The 23,359-nt window shown below is 42.5% G+C and overlaps 1 protein-coding gene across 2 annotated transcripts; it reads right to left on the bottom strand.

The window, feature by feature from the left end:
- Positions 1-4,321: 4,321 nt before the first annotated feature.
- Positions 4,322-16,018, bottom strand: TECTB (tectorin beta). 2 transcript variants are annotated; one of them, XM_049810409.1, is made up of 11 exons: positions 15,923-16,010; positions 15,000-15,088; positions 12,964-13,154; positions 12,428-12,570; positions 12,274-12,346; positions 9,600-9,703; positions 9,437-9,520; positions 9,075-9,237; positions 7,044-7,113; positions 6,086-6,118; positions 4,322-5,599 (listed from the first exon to the last, which is right to left on the bottom strand). In XM_049810409.1, exons 2-11 carry the CDS (start codon positions 15,073-15,075, stop codon positions 5,547-5,549), a joined length of 990 nt encoding a protein of 329 aa, XP_049666366.1. In that variant the 5' UTR covers positions 15,076-15,088; positions 15,923-16,010; the 3' UTR covers positions 4,322-5,546. The 2 variants fall into 2 exon arrangements, with proteins under 2 accessions (XP_049666366.1, XP_049666364.1); XM_049810407.1 differs by having other exon boundaries at positions 4,323-5,599; positions 15,927-16,018.
- Between the last annotated feature and the right edge of the window lie 7,341 nt (positions 16,019-23,359).

Raw genomic sequence — 23,359 nt, 5'->3', positions numbered from 1 at the left:
ATGACAGTGTTCGGTGGTTTAGAGCAGGAAATGAAGACAATTAATATCCAGTTGAAACCAGATGTCATGCTAATTAGGCAAATAGTAAGCTAGTCCCCTTTTTTTTAATACAGACTGTGGTTGCCTGAGGTGTCATGTATGACGGAGTGTCTCGTGTTTAGTTTTCTATATATGTGGTCAGTACTCTCCCTACTCATTGCAAATGTTTGCCTAAGTCTCATCTTGAAACAAAATAGGTCACATTAATCTTGCTACATATAAAAAGCCTCAAAATAAGCTAAAAGGATAAAATATATAAAAGTGCCTCATCCTTTGCTGTTGTGCTTACCAAAAGGTAGATACCCCCGATCTCCCCTCCCTGCAACCCCTTCTCACAGGTAATTGCATTTTATTCCTTTCAACATCTCAGTTTTATTATATTTTAGTATACTTTGATATATTTATTATATAATAATCTATGATAGAATTTGGCCAGGATGCAAACCTACAGCTTTGTGTCTTGCCAGATAGCTGTAGGTTACAATAGTTATTATAGGGGACCCTGAGATTCACTGTGTCCATGTTCTGTTGCTTTTGTACTTTCTGTAAGCAGCTGCTGGTGGTGGTTACTGTCAGAGGGAGGCTTTTGAATTAGATGAACCTTTATTCTGCTCCAGTGAGGCCAGTGTTAAACTATGCCAGATGGGAAAATTATTTACTTTCAAAGTTATTTCTTCCCTCAGCAAGCTACCCCTTTAAACTAGTGTGAGAAATTACTACGTAATTAGCAGTGTATGTAGATTCTGCAGAGACATGTGGTAGGAGGACCCAAGCATGATCAAACCACGGCACCTCATGAAAAGGCCTGGAACATGGAACAGACATGTTCTTCCCTCCCTTGCCATGAAATCCAGCCACCAGGAGGAAACTGCTGGAACCTGAAACTAAACACTATATGCTGTGTTTCTTGGCACCAGATGATAAACACGTGACCTCGTTGTGTATGCCCCAGTAGGCACATTAAGATCTTGGACAACATGGTGAGCAAATTGGGAAAATATGTTGATCATTTGGAGGTACTGGTGTAGTTTGTGGCAGAGAAAAGGAACATAGATGAGCTCTTGTCGTCAACGTTGCCTGGTTTTTTTGACTGACGCTCTGTACAAATGTGTTGCTAACCAAAGCGTTGCTCTAACACGCTTGAAAGTAGGAAACAAAAGCTAATGGAGGATGCAAAGGAATATCAGAAGCAGGGGAAGAAATACAAAGGCAATATTGGTCAGCATGAGAGGCAGTGATGTACATGCATTGCGTTCCTTGATTCCTAGTGAAGTTTTAGAAAATACCGTCAGTAACTTCTGCCTATTTCCAAAACAAATCAGGGCAAATGAAGGAAATGGACAACAAGAAACAGTGGTCACAAAATAAATTAATCCCTTTTCCTCCTCCTTCCTAGCTTCACTGGAGAAAGTGGCTCATTGCTTGATGGAGCTGCAACTTGTGTTCTCTCAGCATCCCCCTTCAAGTGGTCAGTCCCGAGTGACCTGTACAGCCTCTTCTATAACATCCTGAAAACACATGGTGTTTGGGACTTTCTGGCTATTGAGCAAATAGGCATGAAATAGCAAAGCTTTTGTCATGACTCTTCTGCTGGCTTTGGAGAGGGACCTCTGCTAGAATAACTCAGTAGGCAGGTTAGTAGCAAATGCGTTTTCATAATCTGTTAATGGGTGCAAGGAAGAAAATTGTTTCCCCATCTGCCAAAGAAAGGTGTGAAGTGGTTGAAGATCTCTTCTAGGAAAAAAAAATGAATAAAATTTCCATTTAGTCCACTGAAGGACCATTGATACAGTAACTTCAAAACATTTTGGATTTCCCCCCACACACTTTTCTTTACATTTTGGAAAATAGTCACTACAGGATTGATGGTTCAGATTTATTTGCACCCTGCACCCCACATCTAAGATATGCAATAAGAATAGTCGTGCTCTTTTTGTTGCTAAAGGTAGAAACCACAGTGATGCAGCACTGCTAGCACGGGTGGCTAACAGCCTACCCGTCTGCAGTGGGATCAACCACACTGAAGTAATGGCTATTATGTCTGTGAAATTCCTGAGTGCCATGATTACTTTAGAGACAGGCCATATACCCAGAGAGAAGCTGAAACAGTATTATTGGCCTTTACACAGGCAAACAGCCTGAGTCTGGCTGGTTGTGAGCTGAGGATGGAGGTCTGGGTACATCAGAGGGTAAGGATTGCCACCCACTGAGGCATGGTGGCACACCTTCACAAGTGTGAAGTAAAACCTGTTGGTGTAAACTTCCTTTCAGGCAATTAACCTCTGAGTTTTATCTTATGTTTGCTATGGATGCTTGTGATCTGTTACTGTGGGTCACCAGGTACGTAATTCATCATGTATCAGAACCCTCAAATTTGTTGTCTTGATTTTCTGTATGTGTGGAGTTTCTTTTTCCAGTACAGATAAAATAAATGCAAAATTTGCAAATTTTCTCAGTTCACAATTCATCCTCAGAAATACCAGATCAGGCTACATATTTTTCCTTGATGACTATTTCTGTTGTTCCAGTAACATTCCTCTCTACTGGAGTAAGTACCAATCTATTTGACATGTCGCCCTGTTGTGACCCGCTCATGTCATTCTTTCTGCCTCAGTTTTTCTCAGTTTGTAAAGGGAAGATTAAATCTTCCAGATTAATCAGTTACTGTTTCTAGAGTACTTTGAGGTATTCACTAAAAGGTGCTAGCACAGAAGTGTTGGGCGTGCAGACAATGAGAAGTGCTCAGAATGCTCTTATCAGGGCTTATTAATCACTGTGTAAATTTATAGTGCTGTGCAAACATTTCATAGTGATAAGACCTCTGCTTTAGCATTAGACCTCTGCTTTAGCATTAGACCTCAGTTTTAGTGCTCACCAAGGAATAGAATCTATATGCCCCACTTCATGTCATGCAGTACTGCATCATTTGGACTCTGCTGAATGTGCTTATAGAAAAGCAGAATGCAATTTAAAACTGCAAGATCTCAAAAATGTATTTCAGGGCCATGTTACTGACAAGCCTGTGCTACCTAGTGTGGCTTAATTGTCTTTTTAAAATAAGGTCGATATGATATATATCCTGAATGTCTGTGTCTTAGGCGTGTTGACGTATGTTGCTCTGTTTGCTCCCAGAATTAAAACGCTGGTGTTATTTTCCAGTTAGAGCAGATGAGTGTAAGCAGAAAACCAGACTGTCTTGCAACAGGGGGGAATCCCTTCCAGTGATTCTTTGTGTCACAGTGCGTAAGTGCCCGGAGGGAGCCAGACTGTGGGAGGAGGGTGTTAATGTGGATGAAACCACACGCAGAGAAAATTTAGCAGGAGAGGAGGCACGGGCTGCTCAATGTGGGCAGCAATCTGGGAAGGCTGGAGACTGGCTGCCCCATAGAGCACCTGTTTGCATTGCAGGTAGGCTTCATATAGGGGAATTTAACAACATTTCTCTTAGAATTTCAAATAGAAACACGTCCAACAATTGCTTTTAAAGAGCAGGCTAAGACATTAGGTAGGTACTAGGTTTTCCTTGTAACAACAAAGTAAAGAAAAACGTATTGGACAGCAGGCTGATCTCTATGCTTCAGGGTGCAAGGCAGCTTCTGACAGAGCTCAGGACACTTGTCTCCCCCTTGAGTGCCTGCCTGACTGCCTAGCTGCAAGAATTATTATTTATTTTTCTGAAGCCACTGGACTTGACCTTTGCATGGCCACAACGATATCCTACATGAAAGGGCTGTGGGGTCCAATCAATCAATAGCTATTTTTTCGTCTGTGCCTGTGAGTGACAGCTGCCCTTTGGATGGAGATAACTTGAAAAGATCTGATCTTCAGAATGGAGTGAGGAGGTTCTCTACGAATACAGGCTATGTACTTCTATGATGTGTTTTGTGTGTATCGAGTCAGGCTCTTATGATAATATTCTGAGATAAGTAGGGTTTTTCCTTGTCCCTGACTGGGACATTTAAACGAAATGTCATGGATTTACAGAATAAAGAGATGAAGTTGGTGTTTAAATTAGGATTAATTTTGGAGTGACAGATCTTCTAACTCTGGTCTGTCTAATCAAACAATTCTGTCAAGAGAGTGCCCTCTATTGTATGTAATGGCTAAATGCATGCCATCACAACGGGCAGTTTTTCTGCAGGCTGTCGGGGTGGATGCTGTCTGCTGTAATTTCAGCCTCTCAACAGCTTTATTTTTCGCAGTTACTTATAAATACGTATGCATATATATGCACCTAGAGGAGCAAGGGGGATCTATGTGTCTTTGAAAAGTGTGGCTGTAATGTATGAATGTTCTAGCTATGCATTATCTTCATAACAATGAGGTTTCAAAAAGAAAAGGGACCTTAAAATCCTTAATTTAATAGAATTATTCAGGAGGTTTCCTCTCTGCAAACAATAGCAAAAATTCTATAATGTGCTTATGCTGCAGTATGTACACACACAGTTACACCCACTGTGTTCATTAACAGAAGTGTAACAGCTGTAGTCATTCTCCTCTCTTTCACATTTAGGATCCTGCAAGTTTCATGGAAGAGGCCTAGGAATGTTTCTTACACTTTCAAGAGTTTTGTTCAGTATTGTTTTAGTCATTACCAGAAGGAACCTACCATCACTCTTGCTGGGAAATTGTTTCATGTCCTGATATTTCCTGCGCTTTAGAAATCATGGTTTCCCTTTCTAGTGATTTCTTCTTGCTGTTTAAGAGCTGTTGTTACTCAGGTACAGAGCTAACGCCTGGACCCTGTTGTATCTGACACCAGCTATGTCTTCAAGGAAGTGTAAAGCTCATTAGCTTGTTTTCCAACCTCAGATGTGCTTAATTTGCATCCATACCGTGCAGCTATCCAGCACTGAGGCTTTCCAGTCAGCAACACATCCACCTCCTAACAGTATTGTACCTACTGCAGCACATGTCGTACTCTACTTAACCAATCAATACTGACAACGCTGAGAAGCAGGAAAGAAATATCAGGTAATTAATTCTGAGGACCTTCTAACTATTGCTACATAAAAAGCATCTTTTTCTCCCATCCTTGACATGTTAGGTTAGTTTTCATCTTGTTCAAAGGCTTCACAGATCAAGCTAGGACCTTGCAAGACCAGGCCTGGAGGGGAGATTGGTACCACACTGAGCCTGACAGGGAAGGGGGACACTGAAGGTAAATTTGGCATTGAAAAATGCTGAGTTTGCACATCCCTGCGTTCCTTGTAGAAGCAAGTACTGTTGGCATCACAAGTCTTTAAAAGGAGACATTGGTGGAATACATAACCCTTGGGTTTCCGCTAGTTTAAAATGCCCGTAGAGACTGGGGAGAGGCAAATCTGCTATGAGATTCTCCAGTATTCAAGGCACAAAGCTCATGGAATGTTTTATTTATCTGGTAAAATGGTGCACAAGGATTTTTTGTGACTGTCATTTTTCCTCTGTAAAATAAACATCTTTAGTTAAGAAGTCCAGGTCCAAACAGGATTGGGAAAAGATAAGAAACACAGCTGTGCTGCATATTATAATAAACCAGCACAAAATCCAATCACAAAAAGTAGGTGGAAGATGATATCTGCAAGAGAAACATAGACTAAATGTGAGTACTTCCCTGTCAGCTGCCTTTCACGTTCTCTTCCCACCCTCATCAGTGCAACTACGTGCCCCTAATGTGGCTCTGTCACCATATCAAGTTTTAACAAATAGGCTTTGAAAGTCCTTTTTCAAACCCTCTCCAAATAGCAATGCTTTCAGTCATCTCCGTTAATGCAGTGAAACATGCTTGTTCCTTTTTGGGAAGAGGGTATGAAAATACGAGGAAGTAATGTTCAGTATTGGAAGTTATTGGTATGATTTTATTGTCCAGAGTGAAGGATGTGCCAAAAAGAGGAAAACAAAGTGTGTAATGTTGAGAAATAAAATTTCATTTTGAAATATTTCCTTCTGTCAAGTTTACTAGATTTTTCAGCTCTTTCTTTGAATTATGGGGTTTATGTTGACAGAGTCACTCAAAAACCCATATTTGGGATTGATATTTTCATTGTCATACTTTGCTATTTACCTGAGAGTGTGTAAAATCTGGATAAACCTTTGCCTGTATAAAATAAGAGAAGAAGACAACATTGGGATGGCATGTTTAAAATAGGGCAAAGTGCACCAGTGTGCAGAACAGATAACATTTGCCACATTGAAATTCTGGATATTTCTTCCTCTTGGCTTTGCTGTCTGAGGTTATAAAAGGATCCTCAGTTCTTTTATCTTCTAAAATTGATGGGGGTTTACTGGTGCAACATACTGAGTTATAATAATGCTGCTCTACATGTACTTGTCATTTTAAATTGGCTTTGAGGTTGGTGTCATGTAGTTGATAAACTAGTACGAAGGGCTCTAGTGAAAACACGATTTAGGCATACATTGTTCCAAGGACCTGTTTCAAAAGATGTGCTGGATCTGCAGAATTAAACCAGCTCAGGGAGAATTTCCTGGTGGCTCCAGGAGGCAGCAGTTCAAGGAAATGGGCATTGCTTTATAATGGGGAAACCTTATGGCAGTTCAATTTGTGTATCAGGAGGGATAGGCACAAAGGGTTAACCTACCAGAGGTATGGGTATGCTGAAGTACCAATCCGCGCTGTAAAGAAAAGCTTTCCTGCTGCTTCTAAGCCTGACCTCTCTCCCACTCATGTGCAATCTATCAGAGCTTGTCTGGGCTGCTGCTGAGGTCAGATGCAGGTGAGCAGAGTTTACGTTGCTAACCTGCTGTGTAAGTGGTTTGGCCGTTTGTCATTAATGCCAAATGGGTGCCTTTACTCACTTTGGAAATGAGGAGAGTTTCACTGAGCTCTTCTGCCAGAGCCCAAAGGGGACCAGCTTCAGTTCAAGACTCCTGCTGCCACGGGGGAAAGGGCTCTGGCAGAGGGCTTCAGCTCCTTCTGCTTGCTCCTACGCTGCAAGCCACGGGTGGCTCCCACCTTCATTGCTTCCCAAAGGGAGAAACACCCCAGAAACCCAGTCACTTACTCCGTACAGCGATCTCTGCCACTAAAACACCTCCAGTTTGTTCCATGCGCTGTTTTCGTTTGTCACATGTCTCGAGAGATCAGAGAGAAAGTCATGTATACCAAAAAAAGTCAAACATAATTAAAAAAAAGATCCAAACCCAATTCTCATGTTTCCATCCAAGGAAATTAAATGTGTCAATATTGCTGCAAATTTTCTAGGGATTTTTTTCCCCCTATAATTATTGGGGGGGTTTGGTGCAGGAGAGATTTAAGGAGAGTCTTTACAGTGCATTTTCTGAGGGGTTTGGCATGCCACAGCCCTTACAGTGACTGTCAGTGAAAGTGCTCTTTTCAGGTGTAGTTGGCAGGACCCCAGATGGGTGTCCGCTTGCTAATCACAGGCCCTCCTCAGTTTCCCTTTCCACCCTGCCTTAAACAGGGTGACACCTGTGAAGGCTTCTGTTGTTTATTGCTAATTCTTATTGTTGCCTATTGGGTAGAAACAGGAAGCAGCAAATCCCTTCCATATAGATCATCTCATGTCCAGCACTAATGATGGCTGTCACAGCTGACAAGGTCTGTGTTGGAGGCAGTGCTCTACAGATTAAAGGTCTTTGTCCATCCCCTGACCTTTGCAGATCCCCAGCTGTGGGCATATTTATTTATTTTTTACAAACTCAGCGTGTAGTAATTCTGGTTATGAGTTGCTTGTAAGCATAGACCCCCAGCTTGGTTCAACCTTAATTGCAGCAGACCACCAGCTGCATTTTGGGGTTGAAAGTGGACTTGAGGGATGTTAGCCTGATCGAGCAATTATCCTACCTACGCTGGATGGTGAGGAGGGAATTCCACCCTGTGCCTGAAAGGATGATGTAGATGTTTGGCAGTACTGTCAGAAAGGCAGATATGGAGTACTGGTTTTGTGTTTTCTTTTAACCCTGGTCTATGCCTGGATAAAAAGTTGACGAAATCTTTAAGAACAAACAACAAAATCCAAGCCCAGAGTTTTTCTTTCGCCTTTGAAACATAGAATTTCTAACAATGCATTTTTGTCAAACCTGCAAATTTTGCACAAATCAGTGCCCCCCTGCTTAGCACTGAGGCTGGGTAATGAGCTGCTATCTTAATTTGGCTCCTAGACTGAGAAAGGGTTTAGAAATAAAATTTGCTTTCACCAGGAGTGATGCTTTCTCTTCTCCAGCAAGAAATATTTGTTGCTGAAATGACAGTATGTTGGCCAAGGAATATTTTGGGCTTTCATTTCAGGTTAAATAAAATTTGACTTCATTTTATAGCAATGACACACTCATTGCACACGAGAAAGAATAGTGAAGCTCTGACTTAGTGAAGGAGGGAGAGGGAAGTCTTGAAAGACAGACACTTGAGTAGCCCTTACCCTTGCATCAGCTGGTGCAAGCAGTGTGCACCTCCCCGTGCTAAATAACAGTCCCGTATTAGCAGCCCCACCTCATTCCCACCTAAGATCACAGGAGCCTACTCTTCCACCTCAGTTCCTGCTCCAGTGACAATTTATGTACTTCATGCAGAACAGGAAGGCTGCAAGAGCAGGAACTTACTGCAGCTCGTTGCAGGATAGCAGAGAGGGCTTTCCTTGGGAAGGGGGACTGGGAGGTTTTGTTTGACTAGCGATGGGCTTTGACCCAGGTTCTCCTGCTGCCCCCAGGGTGCCCTCAGCACTGAGATATTTGGTAAAATGGAAAAAAGCTCTACTTTCTCCCTTTTTTCAGGCTTGTGTTTAACTGTAGCTGTTTGTCAGACAGGACTGTAGCCTGGGATATCAACAAGAACTGGGTTTTTCAATGGCTGCCTTGTTTCTCAATACGTTTAAACAAGTTGCCCAATGTTGCGTACAGTGCCTGTGGCATGACGGGGTCGGGGTGCAGGGCTGGCCACTCAGGTTCGCACATTGCGGTGGCCCCATTTACTGAAAGCCCTGGCGCTGGCTCCGCACCCAGCGTGCCCTCAGGAAGGTCTCGGCATCCTCTGTCTAAATTTAGCACTGCGTGTTTCTCTGGGAGGGAGGCCTTACCACTGGGCAGGAGAACTTCTCGCTGTCACAGACGTGCGTCTCGCAGTGCAGCCAGACCTTGGACAGCTTGGGGATGTTACGGAAGCGGAAAGCATTGAACTGGAACGTCGCCCGGCTCGTTTTCCCGTTCTCGTGCACGAGGATGGAGTTGTCCGTGGCACACCTGTGTTGTGTATGGAGAAGCAGTGTCAGAGCCTCCACGGCTTCAGAGAAACGTCTCCTGAGGTCGCGGTCTGATGAATGCATTTGGCCTGCTGTGGGCCAGCTTCTCTTTTGCCCCCTCATCCCCCAGTCCCCGACCTTCTGCCATCCTCAGGGCTGGGCTGGGCAGAGGTGCTCCCCCCGGTCCCACCGGCACCTACCCCTTGGTGATCAGGGGCCAGTGGATCTGGTAGAAATACTCTGAGGAAGGAGTTGCCCAGCAGTTGTTGAGAACAACTTTGAACCTGGAGAGATATAAACCCCAGATTAGCAAGGAATGTCCTGATTGCCAATTTATTAATTATTACTCCTTCCCTTGCCTACCTGTCGCTCAAGCCCTTAGCTTCAACTCCAGCAAATATGTCAGAACCAATTTCTGATGTTTCAACGACGAAAGGGGCTTCTTTTATACTTGAAAACTTGGCATTCTTTGAAAGACAAAGAGAAAGGCATCATACGTTACTAGTGACATGCAAAGCAAAAGCAGGTGGCAACTTCAGACGGCTCTGGAGACATGGACTCCAGGAGTCTGGGCTCTTACTACCTGCAAGCTGCAAACTCTACACCTAGTAGTAGGACTATTGCAAGCCCAAGATGGTGTTTAAAAATCTTTTTGTTAATGTTTGGCTTATAATGATAATAAGTGACAGAATTTGATGCTGTTCGGGTTGTGGGATGTGTTATATCACAGCATGGGTGAGAAGTGAGCTTGCTGCTGCCTCTGGTACACCAGAGGTGGTGGTGGAAGCTGGTGGGAGTAGGGGACTGGAGATAACCGTATGGAATGGGAAGGGGCTTGGGAGATGGCCACATGTCAGGGAAAAGGAATGAAAACTAGCAGAAATCACGTGCCTGTGTGCAAAGGGTTCAGAGATTTATACTTGTGGTGGCCAGCGTGGGGAGAGCTGTGGGGGCACAAGTGTGTGGAAAGACCTCTGCCAGCTGTAGTCATTCACCCACTAAAAAGCCCGTTTGCTCAAAGTAGTGCAGCGTGTGGTGCTCAGATGAAAAAGTTCTGTTACAAATACACTGAAGTACCTACTTAAATCACACTGCTTTTTATTGCATAAGGTCAGAATGAAGCTAGCACCAGAACTATTAAAGAGTAACATGTTTAGTTGTAGAATTTGTTTACTTTGTTAAATCTACACAGCAGGATTCAGGTATATGTAGTTCTGGAGCTGTTGGACTATGTTGCCCTGCGGTGCTCGCTCAGTTCCCTGGTACTGATTTTATGTACTTTTCATTGCCTACACAGCGAGGTGGCTGTGAGGCACTACAGTATTCCCACTGCAACATCTGATAGATTACATGCACTGAAGTTAAGGCTTAAGGCTGTGTTTAGGTTAGTGACCTATGGCTGTTAAGTGCCCTGAGAAATTCTCATTTAACCAAAGAATTCTCCCGAAGGAGAGAACTTGCAGAAGTACTATCACAAAACTCTTATCTGTCCTTGTGCTAAAATGAGTTGAACCTGGTATAATGCTTCTTTTTCCAAACTCTATTGCTCTACACTGTTTTAGAGTATTATCTTGCTTTTCTTCACAACAGGTTTCAGTGTTGAAGGTCTGATTTCCATTCAGGCTCCAGCCCCTCATGCTGCATTACAGTCCTTTTCTGTTAACAGTGTGTCACAGACTAAAGCGCAGGTGAGACTGGAGGGTTTCCACTGGGTCACACTGCAGCTTGGGCACTGCTTCTGGGTGAGGAAATGGGCACATGAAGCACCTGGAGGTATAGCCCACCAGAGGCAGAGGGCTGCGTCAGGCAGCAGCAGAGATGTATAGCAAGGCAAAAATAAATCTTTTATTTCCATTTTGCAAAAAAAAAAACCCTAAAATCGAACATTTCATTGAAAGTAACCTTTTCTCCCCAGTGCAAACGTGAACAAAATAACAAAGGAGTGGTCTTTTAGCTTTCTGAGCTTGTTCTGTACTTCTCGTCTGTGGGAAAATGTATTAGTACAGTTCAGGCACTCCCTCCTTGACTCCTGGGAGCCCCATGGCCATTAGAACAAAACAGTTGTTTGGCAAAAAATTAAAGGTACCAGAGATTCATTGCTCACTGTCCATCATTTATTTTTGTAGCCATTCCGTCAGGATTTGACAGGAGCAGTGTGGTGCCTCCTGGGACCTTGCCAGTATCTACTACCAGTGTACCATATATCAGAAAAAAAAAAAGACCACATGGGCTTTCATGTGGCACCCAAAGCCTGACAAAGTGTTTAGTGATCAATTGGTGCCCAAAATGCAGGGTGTAGGGGGAGAGATTTCCATCAGTCCACCTTCTGGTAAATACTCCCTCTACCTGGCCTATAAATTTAACACAGTATGTTATTAGTTGTGCCTTTTCTAGCTGTACTAAAATAGAGGGGCTGTTTTGGTGCTTTTGACTGTGCTTTGCTGGAAAAAAGGCTCCAGGATCAGGAGCTGGCTGCTCCAGCAGCACAGCGGAGCTGTGGAGAGGAGGGGGATGTTTCAAAAGATCAACCTGATATCCAGGGACAATATCTTGTTGGGAAAAAAAATTGCAGCATGACCTAAAGATCTCTGGGGAACACGAGGTATCTGTTGGGTGAGCAGACCAGGAAGCAAACTGCAAGAGAAATGCGTGGAGCTTTGCTGTATCTATAGAGACTATGGGATAGCAGCAGTGCCTGCAGATGCATGCTGCTTTTTCAGTGGGACTACAAACAAGTTTTGCTTTTTCTTATAAAACCTGTCAGCATGTTAGAAATGTGCCTCTCAGCAGAAAAATCTGCCTGATTTGGACAGATTAAAAGAACAGTTGGCATGTGTCTGCTCTGATCAGTTTAAGTATATGCCTGTTAATCAGCAGAAACAAGGACCCCTGCAAACTCCACTGTAATTATCTGTTCCAGACTAGTGACATGCTCCATGACACATAAAAGTCAGGAGCAGCAGCCCTTTTTTACCAGCTCTTAGGCTGAAGCCTGTGGAAGGTGAAGGCGAAAAGCTGGGTGGCAAAGAGCACTTACAGAGTAGAAGTTGAGGGACAACTGACTTTCAAACGAGCCGGAGCTCCCATTCTTCACATGGACAGTGGCCACCCTGGGGACGTAACAAGGTTTCTGTATGAGTGAGATGTGGTGTTGAAGATGAGGTGAGGTGCACTCCCAGAAGTGGACGTACCTTTGGTCAAAGGCAGCCTGGTTCACCAGGTAGTTGGCATTATATGTGCAGGTGAATGAGTAATTCACGGGCTGGCTCTTCACAATTACTGAGGAGTCATTGGAGACGATGGAGTTGTAGAAATGATAAACGGGGTTCTTGAACTGTGGATGGCGAGACAGAGAAATGTAGGCAGTACTGAGTCTTTGAGGCATCAGGAGCAACTTTGTAGTTTGAAACATGAAGACCCTGGTGACAAAACACTAACCCCAAGGAAACATGGTTTTGTAGTTCTTTATATGCTGTGCTGCCTATACATATGCCATACTATATAGATGTTCTGTGTAATAGAGATGCAAATGGGCAACTAACACACAGACATTTTGCCTGTAGGTGCAAAGCATAACTATTTGATTCTTCCTTCTCCCTGATATTGGAGTTTGCCTTCTTCCATCAGTACTTAAAGCCTACTCCAAGCTGAAACAAACAGGACTCTCTCAAGTGAGTCCAGTTGATTTCTGAGTCCAGCTCAGAAATGTTGACCTTGATAATCTTACCTCTGACTGCGTCCCACAGTATGATTTGTTTTTAGGTGACAGGTCTGGGATCGTGAATTGGTAATATCCTGAATCATGGATCCCATTGTAGCAAATGCCTCCGAGTGCCAGCTGATTAACCTCCCATCCATAAGGACACTCCGGAATTTTGGTAATGATGGTTTTAGGATAGCAGTATACCAGAATTACATCTGAAAGGAAAATAATACACCTAGAGTGATATTCAGTGGTGTTTTTCTTTGAAAGACGTGGGTCTGCACACCTACTTTGCATTGGGATTAAACTTCTGTGAGCAGGGGTATGTGCTGGAGGGTCCTCTAACGTGAGCAGCTTTTGCTACACAAAACTAACCTTTGGGTTGTTAAATTCTGTCCTCTTTGGAAGAGTTTGGCCTTCTAATCAATGCAGAACTTTGTGTAAATTTTTAATCTTTCTGGAATAGCTGATTGAGGAGCAGAGACACTGCTGAGAAATCTGAAGTGAAAAATGGCTGCACTGAAATCTGTCAGATTAGTTTATGCTGGCAGAGCTGGCTTCTGTAACGCCACTGATTCTGTAAAAATAATATTGGTGAAGTTGTTTGTTAGGCTTTGGTAGATCTGCACCTTTTTGTATCAGTCTTAGATCTAGGCCACGATAGATATTCTGCCCTTTCTTTCCTTTCACTGGTGTTGCAGTGCCAGCGCAAACTGAATTTTTACCATTCTCAAGTTAAAAGCTAAGATCTAAAAATGAACTGAAAAGCCTAGCCCTGTTAATGGCAATAATAAATGAAGAGCCTAGCCCTGTCAATAGCAATAGTAAATGAACTGAAATCCTAGACCTGTTAACAGTGATGGTTAATAGCAGTGGAATATGTTTCCAAACATGGTGATTGCTAATACAACCATGAATATTGAACATCATAACTTAAAGACTGATTGCTTCATGATAGGAGAATTGGACATTTTTCAGAGAATCAGGCAGTGCAAATCTGAATGTTCAATGGGAATTTAAAGGGCAAATATTGACTAACCATTAGTGACCTGAAAATTGAGAAAGACTTCCAACTACCACAGTCAGAAAAAAGGCACCCTGCCTGGAATTACTCAATTATTTCTTTTGAAGCCCTTGACACTCTCATTTTTATGATAAAAGCCTTATTTTGTAGCCTTTCCATATCTGTTAGGGAATACTCAGGGAAGGTCGATAACGGACCTTAACAATTCACTCCTTTCTGGTTAACAAACCTTCAGCACACGCAGGCTGATTCTGCTTGTGTTGATGGTCAGGTTTGTAACTCTGGTGACTTTACAGCTATGAAAATTCCTGCAGTTCAGAGAAACTGCTTGTGTAAATGCAGGTACTGAAATAAACGGCTAGAGGGCCATAAACTTAAGGTATACCATGAAATTAGTGACAGTAGTCTGGCGCCAGTCACACACATGCAAAGCAAACACTTTATACTGAGGCGTATTCCAAAACATTTCTAAAGCACATTTCTTAATTGTAATGAATTCTACATTACAGGTGGGCCTGGCATCAGATCATTTGAGTTTCTAGGCAGAAAGCAGTGTGCAATTAGAGCCTTACCTTCAGTGATTTTGGGTTTTTTTCTTGTTTAGCAGTGTGGTTCAGGAGTTCAGCCCAAGCACATGCATTCACCACAAGTCATCTGCAGTCAGTGGGACTGAAGCCCAGCTTGGGCAGCAAAGATCTGCTGCATCTAGCCTGTGCTATTGCAGATAATTTCTAATTGTTGTTTTCTTTGCTATTTTATGCCTGAATTCTGCTTGTACTTAACTTTATTGCACTATGATTATTGCACAGTGTGAAGCATATGCCTAATTCTCTGTGGGGCTAGGACTTTAGTTTTACGTGCTTTATTGTGCTAGCTGAAAGCAGATCAATAAAAATGTAAATAAAAAATGTAAGCATTAGCACTCCAGAATCCACAGGTTAACTTTCTGAAGAAAAACTTTCCACTTTTAAATAGAAGAAAACCCTTTGGCAGCTTAATTACAAGAGAAGATCATAAGAGACTTAAATTATTTTACCTGCTTTATTTGGATTGCAAGGCCCTGCAAGAGCTTGAGCCAAGATGACCAGCAGATAAATAGTAAGAGTCACCATTTCTTGCAATGATCTGAGAACACAGGGAATAAAAGCTGAAATTGTCTTTAAAATTGGAAAGAGAAACAATGCATTGACTGCAGACCTGAAAGTGTAGCTACTGTTAAATATGTTCTTCTTGCAGAAAGAAACAAATAACATTACTGATATTCTGTCGCCCAACTTAATTGCATCTACAGGATAAATATTTCCAAGACCTTTATTATCACTGGGTCACTATTGTGACAATTGTACTATTTCAGTTTAGTGGTGGCTTTTAATTATTCTAGTTTTTCTTTGTTCCTGTAAAGGGTCTAAATCTGAAGTGTTAGTATAACCAAGTGAAACTGAAATAATGTAATCTGAGAAAAGAGGGAGTAGAAATTACTAGAAGAAATATGATGCAATAACATACATACTGTGCTTATAAATTTAATGCTGAAACTATTCTCTGTGGTGATGGCTATCCTGATGTATATAATCTTAACTTCATGTAGCTCAGTTTTGGTAAATCATGCATTTTCTCCTTTACTGCTAAATGTTGAGTTTTTAGGAAAACAGGGAGAAGCATGTACAGCCTGTGGGATTGGGACTGGAGTTCTCATATTTTCCCTTAGTAGACACTCCTCAGTGTCAGCCCTCATATACATATTACTGAGCAGACTGTCAGAAATAACAATTATCATTTAGGTAAAGACAAAAAATCTTCCTGATTAAGTATTTCCAACAAAAACAATCAGTTTCACCATTTTCACTCAGCCTCTATTTAAAAATGCATATTTATAAATGGCTTATACCGTATATTTCAATGACAATTCCTTCTAATTATAATCCTATGCATTCTACAAGAAATTAAGTATTATTATACCTACGAGACAGGAAGGGGCTAAGTATTTCAGATTTTCATTCCGGTCTTATTCCAATAGCTGCGCTGTCGGCTCTTCCCAAGATGTCCTCTTTCAAATGAACCCAGCTGGCATTATCTTCGCTTTATATAAGCAATCTTGTAAAAGGAGCCCATCTCTGGTTAAATCTCAACCCACCAGTATTGTCCAGTGAGGGAGGGAAAAAAGAGTTATAGAAAAGCTGTTCTCTTCCCCTGGATGGGACTGTGTTGCAGCTATTTGATTTTTTTTGAAAGACTTCCTATGGTGGCATTTTACAGATCTTGAAAATAATTGAACAGAAACCTGCCGAGGGTATATAACTGGCACAAAATTTTTGTTTTACAAGTTAATTAGGAAAATGTAGAATTTTTGTAAAGGTGAAGCTGCAGCTGCCTTCTAGAATTAAGCAAAAATGTATTTATAGGAATTAGATGCCTGTCTTGAATGGCTTATTGACAATGTCAACCTTTTGTGCCATGCAAGTGGACAAAAGTAATTTCAACAGATATATACCACCTTGCGTTTTGGGGTTTTTTTACTTATTTTTTCTAAAAGTTCACAGGCATGTAATCTGAATTTAGGTCGGATCTTCCATAAGCCTAAGTATCATACTACATAATTATAGTACCTATATAAGGTACTATATACCTACATATAAGACTATGTAATATACATTAAATATTACACTATAGAATGTGTAAAATTGGCCATTGCACAGAAAGCTGAAACAAATTTGCTCCTCATATGACCATCAATCATGTGGTTGCTGTATGAAAGCCTTGGTTAGCTGGTAAGATTTTCTGGTGGCCTATTACATCCTGTTTGTGTTAGCTTTTAGTGATAGGCCCAGAAAAAGGACTTGGGTACGCTACTGCTATTTTACACGCTTGCATAACAAACGTGAGTTGTAAACAGTCTTGTCACATAAACGGCCTCAACTTGGGGCACGGGCGTATCCACCCAGATCCGGGTGCTGTTGAGATACTTATGCTCTGATATCTGTCTTGAGTCACAAAACACAGAGGATCTCGCTGACCTTGCCTGTGGGACCCAGTCCTGTGGGGCTCCCCAGAGATGATTTTGGTGTCTCCTTCGGTGGAGAGCCTCATTCTGCCCCATCTGTGGCAGGAGTTTGGTGTGGGTCTGCCTTCTCTCAAGCAACTTTTGGCACGTAGGGGTTACGCAGCAGTACAGCTGTACCAGTTGTCATTAGTCTGGAGTTTTTGAGGGAGGAGGGAGTGGGATGGAAGAGCACAGTGGCCCTGACCTTAACCTGAAATGCTAGACAATGAGTTTTCAGCTCTCCTGTGGGTGAGATTTATGGGTGTACCTTCAGGAAAGCGTTCACTACAAGGAGCGTCTCAAGCCAGATGGCATTAGCAAAGCATGGCCATGACTACACCATGCATTGTAAGGGATGCCAGCTCTCGCCCAGTGATGATGGTGTGCAGGTGAATCTACAATGATATGAAAATGTTTATAAGTAATTAGGGTGGTTTCTGCTTCTTGCAAACTGATCCAAAGCCCTAAAGAAAGGTTGAAAAGCCCATGAATTTCTGTGTTTAATTTCAAATAATAAGCCTGAACCTAGACCTGAAGCTTCATAAGGATTGCAATACAGAGCACATAACAGGCTGCTCTCACTCTTCTTGCGAGCCAAGTCCTGCAAGCCATCACATTCTGATTTAAATGAGATTACTGAAAGATGTACACATGAGTAAAATCCTTCAGCCAGGGTTTGTTGTTATTTTAATTGAATTAAAGAATTTAATTGACTCAAGAACAAGAACCAAAGCTCATAGATGATGTGGTGTGACCTAACTAGGGATTATCCTTATCAGAAATCCTAAAATAAGGAAGATTTAGCTCTAGGTGTCTGTTTTATAGCCTCACCCCATATCCTACAGGCATTGAGGCCCAAATTTGAATTCCTAAGCCCAACTCAGAATATACACTGTGTAAGCATTCACTTATTTTTGTCTGTCTGTGTGTGTGAGTGTGTATTTGGTCTGGACCAGAAGCCAGAGTTTCTGGTGAGACATTATGACCCACCCTGTTATCAAGCATATATAGTCCAGAAACAAGGGGAGGCTTGCAGGAGAAAGCTTGTGACTTTGTGCATGAGGAAGGCCTCATGACCTTGTACAAACTGATTCTTCGAGGTCAAGGGACCAGATTCAGCCCTGGGGTTGGACTTGGTCTCTCAGGTCTGCCCACACAGGGCTGATTTTGAGCATAAGATATTTGGCTAAGCTTGATTAGGCATTGTGTAAATGCCTTGCTAAAAATGATATAAGTGGTCAACCTCGCCATGACATTAAGAAAGCACCTGAAACACAGATTAGCTTTGTTCTGATGATTTTTAGCAAATACTGCAATTAAATTATCATTGGTGTAATGCTACAGGTTTCAGTGGAATTACTCCAAGATGGATCTAGTCCCATAATTTTTGAAAGAAAATAAATCTCTCGCTATCTTCTCACAGAAAAGTAATCTCCATGGACATAATAGCCCTTTTAGGTGAAAGGTAGCAAACAGAATAAAATCCATGAAACAAATTTGCAGAAGTGCCAGCTGGTGTATAGTAGTTTGCATTTGCATAAGAAACAAGCACAAAATGTACCTAAGCCAACAAGCATTTGATACCCACTCTGATCAAAGGTGAAGGCTTGGGGAGGGGTTAGGTTTCTCTCGGTAACTGCATACACAGAAAAAGGAAAGCCATTAAATTGCAAACCAGACCATTGAGGATTGTTGCATTTCCCTGACTCTTTCCAAGCCCATTGAATAATCTCAGCAATCTAAGTATCTGTAAAGATTTCGACAAAGAGCAAATGAAGGCCTTATTGTGAATTTCACCTACAAGGGCAGCTTGTCTCTCCAGCTTTGTTCCTTCCATTGTGATGGAAAGCTGTGCGAGTATCTACTGTCTGGTTCTTACATGAAGAAAACGAGGTTCTGCTGTTTGAATCTGCAAGGGATATTGTGACATCCAAGTTTCATTGTTTTGGATAAAACAATAAACGTGAAGAGCCCCTTAGCTATATGGAAGGACTTTCTGGGGTAATGAGAATCAATGGAGACAGCTAGCTGATTCCAGGAGGAGTGAGATCTGGTGACACTCACCTCTAGGCTGCAATGTACTGATGATGGTGTTTCCAGCGATGCACCAAAACCTGGCATACTTGGTTTTGTCTGAGATAAACAGTGTATTTATCCCACAGGCATGGAGACACCCATGCCGGGTCTGGAAGCATGGTAACTGCATTTATATTGGGCCTGCTCTGAGTTAATGGGTCCTGTTGGAATTGCAGCGCTATGTTGGTACAGTCAAACTTGTCCTGGATCCTAAGTCTACAGTGAGCTGTGCTGTGTAGACTCACCGCCTCGAGTCATAAATACCTTATGGATTTCAGCATTGGTTTGCCTTTTATAGAATAAATACCTTTCCAATAGTTAGTTACTCATGGCACGTGGTTGGTCACTCACTTCAGCACATGATTGAGTCACCATCCCTGGAGGTATTTAAAAGACGAGTAGATTTGGCACTTAGGGAGATGGTTTAGTGGTGGACTTGGCAGCGTTAGGGTTACGGTTGGACTCGATCTTAAAGGTCTTTTCCAACCTAAATGACACTAAGATTCTGTTCTATGATAGTTCAACCTTGTGAGCAAATGATAGAACCATGCAGGTGCATAACAGAGCACCTGGGACCCACAGGTACCCTGCCCCCTAAGTCCTCATTCTTCAATAATGGCACAAAGCAAATCAGAAGGAGGGGAAATTAGAGGAAATCGTGTTTGTGGAAGAAGGAGTCCCGTAAAAATCGGAGATGGAGGTTCAGGCCACCGGAAGAGACAGTCTTCTGCTCTAAACCTCACGCATCACCTGTCTGCCTGTGTAACTACGCAATGCTGAATCATAATTTTTCAGTAATCACCTGCAGCCATACGCTTGGTGAGGCAGCGCTGCCGTTGGTACGTGCACTCCCTGGGGTGTGGGTTAGCACAGACTCTCGGCTGAAGAAGCATTCCCTTGACATTTCTGCTTTCCAAGGCATTCACACAGACATTTACAAGAGCAAATCTTGCCGAGCACAGAGTTGGCTGAAGTAAATAATCATATTTTATGTTCATTTGAATGCCTGATCCTGTTGCTGTTTAGCTTTGCCAGCGTATTCAGAGTAATATTCTTTGGAAGCTTCTCCAGCAAAGTTCTGCCTGGGGTTTGCTACTGTTGGAAGAAAACATCAGTTTTCAGCTGAGTTTCCTTGAAGCTTTTGTGTGGGTAAGTGTTTTATTTGGTGTATTTTTTTATGGGCTGTCTTGGAGCTAGCTAGTTATGCAGGCTAAGGATTTTGGGCTTCATTTAATAAAGGCATGGGGCTTGATTTAATAAAGGCATGAGACATGTAAAACAGGTCATGCAAGACCAGGACTGATGACTTACACTGGTCATGTGAGACCACAGCCATCCTTGGGCTACCACCTTTTGGAGATGCCTAAACTTGCCCGGCACTTGATTCATTTGCCTAAACGAGGCGTGCATTGCACTAACAGGTGCTGTAAGTGGGCCAAGATATCTGCAGCTGTGACACAGAACATCTAGGAGACTCAAGCACTTTTAGAGTGGGATCCAGAGGCCATGCAGACTACTCAAGGACATCTTAAATGGCACTGGATGTCTGTGTGTGAGCATCTGAATTGAGACCCACAAGGCACGCTGCTCTGGTTGGCTTGACATTCATTTTTTTGTTTGCCTTGGAAGTCTAAGCACCCCTGCACGCTGTGCGGCACACATGCCTGAACCTGCTCCAGTCGGCACAGTGCCCTCAAATTATTCATTGAGTGCCCAAGGCTAGCTTCTAGGTAGATGTTAGAGCACTTCTGGGGAAAGATGGCTTTGAACTCTACAGGCAAGGAGAATTGCATCTGGGTCTCCCATAGTCCTGGGCAAGGGATCTGACCACCAGGCCTGTCTCCTCCAGCTGTCCTTTGAAGACAGCTTGGCTGTGGCTGCTGGCCTCAGCTGTAATCAGTGCTGCCATAGCACTGATACACTTGGTATGTGCCCTAGCAGAACTGCAGGCATTCTCTGTTGAGAATCCGTGGATTAAGTGTTTTGTAGCAGAATGACGTTGCTGGGGAATAGCATTCTGGAGTCACCTGAATGTGGTGAAATGGCTTCTGAGGTGCTTAAGTGCTTTTTTGGATCTCAACCATGCCGTCCTGTATAACACCTTGTAAGCCTTTTAGTTCTTGTTATCTCAACAACAGGTCTTGATCTCTTGGCGAGGGGGGGCGGGATTTTAAGAGGAAGGTGAGAAAGAAGGTAGAATGGACTCTTTGTGTCCTTCATTAGTTTAATCTTCTCAGGTTGGCAGCTGGCTCTGACACAGTAACCATTGCTCTTCTTGCTCCAGTAATGCTCTCTTTTCTGGATGTTATCTCACTAGTGCTGGGGAGGTTGCAGCAATATAGTGTTTCTCAGCTTGGGTTGGGGTATGTCACTACAACTTTGAAAGGGTCTGTAGCAGCTGTCTGATCTTCTGGCTGGTTCCTGGCCATGATGCCTTGGCCATAAATAATGCTGCTTGCCCAGGCTTACATGCTTTGCTACAGAAAAGCTGACAAAAAAAGGACTGCAGTGCAGTGAGGCATTAAAAATATATTAAAGGCAAATTTCTCCTTTGGTGTCCCTCAGTTGCAGTTCCATTGACCTCTGAGGAACTGACCCTAAATGTATTCTGCTTATTTTAAAAATATGGTTAAGTAAGAAAAAAAAAAAGCAAAGAAAAATGCAGAGGCAAACTGATAAAGAAATTTCAGAAGCAGGAGGAATGCAGAATTACAATAAAGGAATTGATTGCCACCTGGCTTGGAAATGCCTCCATCCATTCACATTCCTAAACCTAGAAACCCTTCCTCAGATTTGCAATCTGTATTGCCTTGGGAGCCTGGAGTACTCCTGCTCCCTCTGTAACACCTCTACCCTTAATTGAGCTACAGAGCCTGTCTCCAACTTCCCGATTACCCAATGGTCTCAGCCAGCTGAATTATAAACCTACTTTGTGGGATCTGGATAGGATTGCACATGTGAAGGACTGGTAAAAATCGGGTTCTAGAAACACTCACTATATTTCCTATCCTTTGAAGAGTTAAGATCCATTTGTTTTCCCTATGAAATAATCTTTCAGCATCTGTAGTGCTGCCCTCTCAAATCAAACACAAACCTCTGCCCTTCTATCAATAGCAGCTGCTGATTAAAATCACAGTTCTGGTTTCCCAAGCTACATAATCCTGCTAGTTCATTCTCTAGACCTACTTTTCTTAGCACACTGTATCCATTATACTACTGTTGTCCCCATTTTTAAAAGTTTGTGATTTTTCAGCAGTCTGATAGCATCATGCTTGGAGACAGTCTCTCTTGCTGTGAAAGGGATCTGTTTGTTATAAAGAATTACGTGGCTTTGAGAGCTACATGTATCAAACTTAACTATATTAATTAGCTTGTGCTGTGCTTGTAAAGTGATCATAATAATGCTTATCGCAATCTTAGTACCATTATCTCTGTTTTGCAGATAATGGAACTGAGCCACAGAAAGACAAAGCCCAGTGTAGGTCTCTTGAGCTGGCCATACTGCTCTTATTTCCCATGTCATTGAAACGGTAAGCAGCTTGGAGGAGAAGCTATCCAAGCAAAATTTGGATGAGTCTGTCCTGTGAATAAGAAAAGCTTCCTGGGAAGCTGAAGGATGACTGCCTGGACTGTCAGGCCATGTCTTCTGAAACAGAGGACTCCCATTTATTTCAGAGGCTATTTTACCACCTAAAGTACTAATCACCCCACTGTGTGTCAGTTTACTATTCACACTGGGCCTTATAGCTTACTAATGATGATTTGATGACACACAGTCCATCACCAGTTGAGTGTCTCAGTGGATTTTCCTCTTCTGATACCGTAAACAAAATTTTTCTTCCCACTTTGTCAAGGCATAGCCTTTAGTGCATTCAACCTCCAAAAAGGTCACTTTCTGAGACTTTCCATAGATAACAGACCAAATTTCAGATCAGTTAAAGGATATAGTTTTCCTCAGCTTGCACCAACACACTACTGATGATATACATTGAGATGGTTCTTTCCATTCACCATATTTTATAGTAGTAGAGAGATGTTACAGGCTCCGTGTAGTGGGATGAAGCAGAGCAATTGAGTCTAGAAGCTTCAGGCACTCAGGTATTCATATACCTGTTGCTTTATGACTCAACCAATCACAAATAAAAAACAGATCTACCTTTTTTAATTGGCTGTTTGAAGACAGGATTTCTTGGAGAATCACTGAACCACCGAATGCAAGAGATGGCTGTTACTGCCCGTATGCAGCTCTTCAGAGATTTTCACAGGCTTCCTCTAATAGC

The sequence above is a fragment of the Accipiter gentilis genome, chromosome 9, assembly GCF_929443795.1.
Source record: "Accipiter gentilis chromosome 9, bAccGen1.1, whole genome shotgun sequence".
NCBI classification, from domain to species: Eukaryota; Metazoa; Chordata; class Aves; order Accipitriformes; family Accipitridae; genus Astur; species Astur gentilis.
This window is presented reverse-complemented; position numbering and strand designations above follow the sequence as displayed.